This window comes from Apaloderma vittatum, unplaced genomic scaffold (assembly GCF_000703405.1).
Source record: "Apaloderma vittatum isolate BGI_N311 unplaced genomic scaffold, ASM70340v1 scaffold8703, whole genome shotgun sequence".
Classification (NCBI taxonomy): Eukaryota; Metazoa; Chordata; class Aves; order Trogoniformes; family Trogonidae; genus Apaloderma; species Apaloderma vittatum.
Window position 1 is genome coordinate 26289 of NW_009707463.1, and position 4737 is coordinate 31025.

The following is a 4737-nucleotide window of genomic DNA, read 5'->3' on the forward strand; positions in this document are numbered from 1 at the left end:
TGGCTCCAAAATATCCACAGTGGCACTCTCTTTTCTACATCAGAATAGGGAGACAACAGTCATCTGACCTCAGGAACAGCTTTTCTAATGTCGTGCCTGGATGTGGGTTGATTTTTTTTTTTTTCCCTCAGTGTTTTGCCAAAGCAGCAGGCAGAGATCAAATCCTGTCTCGGCAGTACCTCATTTTGTAAACTTGCAACACTAATCTTACCCAGGAATTCGAGAGATACAGGCTCCTACAGCTCTGACTTGTACGTATTGATGCTCAGCTCTCCGTCAAATACATTCCCCGCTTCAGAAAGCACCCTGCCGGAGTTTAAGAGACATACTGAGCTCCTCCATACGTCAAAACTTCCGTGACTCCCCACCCGACAACGTTGCCCCTGATGCCGCACGCGTCTTCGCTGCTCTGCGCCGCTATCTCTTTGGCACTGAGCACTCTGTCCCACATGTTAAAGCCAGTTAATTTCCCGGAGAAGGCTAAAGCTTCATCAAATCCACCTCCAATGCAGCAGCCGTTCTTTTCTTGACCGATCTGCAAAATCCCTCCGTCTGGAATGCTGTGAGCGTTGGCAAGGTCTGAGGCGGTGGCGGCAAGCTCTCCCTTCACCCACAGGGACGCAGATCCGTTCTCTGAGCTCCAGGCGCCGCAGAGATGGATCCACTTGCCAGGAAAAACTGCGTTTTTGACAGCTAACTTGTGCTCGTTCCCACCAACGACCAGCACTGCAGACTCCCGGCTGAGATAAAGCTGGATTTCGTATGGATTGAACTTGGTTCCATAGGAGAAGATGATGGTTTTGTCCAAAGCCTCCGTCACCTTGATCCAGATACAAGCAGTAAAGGAGTGAAGGGACATTCCAGCAGTTGGGTGAACACTCCCAAATATCTTTTTCGAACGCATGGGGAACAGAATAGCTGTTTCACACCCTGAAAAAGTTAAAGAAGATTGTTAGGTCAAGAAAAACTATTTAGGACCTGTGCCCACTTCTGGGCAAAGAGAGAACTCAGCTCCTCCGGTGGGATGTAGGACACTTTGAAGAAGCTGTCGGATCTGACGGATGAGTTTGGCAAACATGATGGCCATGGGGCTAATGAGGCTGCAGGAACTCACTGCAGCAGTAGCGGGGTGTAGAGTCCTGCACCGTGAAAAGTGATGTTTAGGTTTGATGCTGCCTGCCTGGGAGATGGGGAAGACAAGTGGTATTTCTAAATTGCTTCATCTGTCCCGTCTCTAACGATGGAGAACAGGTTAGGTAAAACCACTAACAGAAGTTGATGCAACCTGGAAAAGTAAACGATGATCACAAAACCCAAGGCATTTTTGGTATTTACTGTTCCCTAGCTGCATAGAACTTAATATTCTAGGTGACGCGGGGGAGAAAGCAGCCCCCTTCTACAATTAGGCTGGATCGTTTCCTGTTTAAACAAGCCAGAGGATCTAAAATGTCTAAAACGCGTGCAGAAATTTCTGCTTCAGTGAATGAAGGACTCTTTGTGTCCTCCAGGATTGCTGTGTTATTTCACAAGCTGCTTCCTTCCAACTCGGAGCAGATTTTACATTTCTTCATTGGCCCTTTTGAGGAGGCGCAGGGTCAGTGAGCAACTGTTGGGGATACTCCTTAAAATGCTACTTGGGAACTCTATTGTGAAAAAGCTCTTAATTAGCAAGCTTTCTGGCTTTGTTATCAAGGCCTAAATAAAATTAAAACCAGCCTTACTGACAAACAAAAAAGTGTGATTAGAAAAATCCCTCAAGTGTATGCCTGGCAGTAATTCAAGATGTGAGAAATTAAAGTCAGTTGCTAAAAATTCCCTTGGAAAAAACAAAATCCAGAGGGAGACTTTGGAAGCACTTAGAATGTATCCTTTAAATTAAAAAAAAATAATCATATTTTACATAAAGCTATGTAGGAACCAGTGGAAACAATTTGGATTTCTGCTAATGAGACTGAGATGCTTAATGCTGATCGAGTTTGTTACTCTCACCTAGTGCAGAGTAACTGACTGTGAGGCTTAAAGGAGAGAGATAAAGAATGGGGTCATGCTTTTTGGAAAGCAAGATTCCTGTGTTTGGGGGAAGGAAAAAAAAAGGAAAATGCTGTAAGAATTGCTCCCAGCACACAAAGATGACTGAAGTGTTATGATAAATACAGGAGTAAAAGCAATTTACTTATAAAGCTGAACCTGTGCCCTGTATGGAATGATAGATTCATGTTAGATTGTAAAATGCTTTGATGTAAACTATTGTTATGTTGGGTTGGTGTTGCAACAGGCTTGTGTAAGCCGTTGCTTTTGCTTTAGTAGCGCTCCTCCTTGCTCACCTGAGTAAGACTCGCGCTTCTGGTGCTGCTCAGGGTGGCTGGCAAGGCCGGTGTAACTGCACCCCTAATTTTACTATTCACACGCACCCATGGGATCCTGCGAGTGCGGGTTTCTGTGTGGTTTTTAAGCTGCAGCAGAGTACGTTTGCAGAACGTAAACTCACTAAAGACTCTCCAAGGTTTAGAGGGCATTCCGCAACAGCTGCATGGCGGGCAGAGTGGTGTTCAAGGTAGTTATATTGTGCGTGTGGCAATTTTGTGCCCACACTTTAAATAGATGGGGGGCTGCTCTGCCATACCCAAGCTTGCTGTAGCTGCGTTTTGGTTGTCGCGTTACAGCGCACAGAAAAACTGTCACGAAATGTGAGGTATGAGCTCATCTTCCTATGGCCACCTTGCTCGCTGACCAAAGCAAGCACTTTCAGAATGGGAGGGGGAAAATAAAAACAGATACCAACAACACTATGACTGGGGAGAATATTCTCTCCTGACAGCTGCACGTGGAGAACATGCCCTCTTTGCTGGAAGCATGCTTAGCTGGGTGACATAGGCAGCGTGTCCTCAGACCTAGCTCTTCTCTTGGCCAGTTGGAGTTGGTGAGGAGACACCGTTTAGTTTAGGAAGAGGAAGGTGTGGGAACATGCATGAAGAGGACAGGAGAGCTCAACGACTCGTGCATTTGTGTAGGAGTTACCAGCTGGGAAGGTAAAAGGTGAGAGAACGCTATTTCTATGTTTTAAATCCATTTGTTGCTCTCTGGCAACTGTTTCAGTCTGGGAGAGCCCGCAGGAAGGGAGATCTTGGCTGCCTCTGCCCTGGGTGAGGACTTTGATTAAACCCTTCTTTGATCCCATGTTCGGAAAGCTCAGTGCCTCTTTTTCAAGAGCACTTAGCTGTTTTCCTCCCTGCTCAAAGCTGCCATTCAGATGGTTGCTTTGGAGTCATGTGCAGGGGACGATGATAAGAGGAGCAGTTATAGCATGTCTGCTCGGCCAGGGTGACCAAAGAGAGCTCTCCAGTAAAGCACAGTGCGCCTGGACTCACCTGCTGGCAGTAAGTGCTGAGCTGCCCATCTCTGCGATGCCTTCAGTTCAGCTCTGGTTTGCTGTAGCTCTTTCCACAAGGAGTTCAAAAGGAGATCCTCTGCTCTGGTGGGAAGGAACTTCTCCTAAAGAGCCTCCACCTCAGATCTCCTCAGCCAAGCGCTCTCCAGCCGGTCGAGCCTGCTGGACACATTGTGGCTCAGCAGCAGAACGTGCTCAAGAACTTTGCCTTGCTCGGACTCACGAAGCCTCTTGGCTTCTTCAGCTTGGTCACAGTTCCTCACAAGTGCCTGCTCTACCCGTGACACGATGTGGGAGGTGACTTTCTCCACTGCGGCAGTGAAGGTGCCTGCAAGGTTGGTGGTGAGCTGGCTCAGCTCCGCTTTCAGGGTCTGCAGGTCCACCTTCGGGAGCTCGTCCACCGCCTGCAGCATCATGTTCTCTTTCATCTGGGAGTTCTCAAGCATGATGAAGAGCTTGTCCCACTTGGTGTGCTCTTGCTGGCAGTCGCACGAAACAGCTGGAATAGAAGATACAGATGTTGCTGTGCCTTTGTACTTACGCTTTTAAACACGAGCACTATTTGACAAAAGCTGTCTCTGTGCAAGGCTAATGTGCTCCAAACTGTCACCGTGCTCCCCTCTATATCAAACCAGAAAAGTAAAGCAGTGTGTGTTACCGAGGTTCTAAAAACTAACCATCGTTGGCAGGTTTTTGCAGGAAAACTGAAAAATAAGGGGTATAAATCAAATTCCAAAGCCCACCATCGACATGCTTTAGCATTTGCTGTCCATAACCATCTACAGCAAGCAACACATTTCTTCCTCTGAAAAAAAGCATATTTAGGTTTGTATTATTGTTTCAAATACTAGGCAACAGAGAGCATGATTCTGCACTTAACACAAACTTAGTTTGAATCTACTTACTTTCCTCAGCACCGAGAACTGGACCTTCGATTTCATTATCCAGGTTCACATACATGAGATCGTAGTCGTCGTCTTCATCCAGAGCAGAAACAGGCGCCCTGAAAACACAGAACAGTGTAAGCAGAGAAAATATTTCTTGGGGCAGCATTCTCTGGCTGCTTCCTGAAAAAATCGCCGGGCTGGCTGGAGCTGAAGTCAGATCTTCGGCGGAGACAAGACTGCGAGCGAGACGCAGCGAGCCCCTAATAAACGCTCCGAGCGCCTCGGCTTGAATGAATGAGCGATGCTGGTGCCAGGGTTGTAATAAGAGCGCTTCTGAAATGTTGGTTTTGGCCGAGAGGAGAAGGGGGCGTGCAGCTTGCTCAATTCCAGCCTTTCCAGGTTTGCACGGAGGGGGGAAATGGACTGGCTCCCCCCCGGGGGGAGGCGGGGGGGGGGGGGGCG

The 4737-nt window shown here is 47.7% G+C and overlaps 2 protein-coding genes across 2 annotated transcripts in view; one reads left to right on the forward strand and one right to left on the reverse strand.

The window, feature by feature from the left end:
- The window catches only part of VEPH1 (ventricular zone expressed PH domain-containing 1), a gene marked incomplete at its 3' end in the record, with an annotated part of 41264 nt that overhangs the window by 8260 nt on the left and 28267 nt on the right, over positions 1-4737 (forward strand). The window lies entirely within an intron of this gene.
- PTX3 (pentraxin 3, long) lies at positions 317-4441 on the reverse strand. The gene is given in 3 exon segments (XM_009866202.1): positions 317-930; positions 3369-3887; positions 4294-4441. Coding segments are annotated over 3 exon segments (1281 nt in total).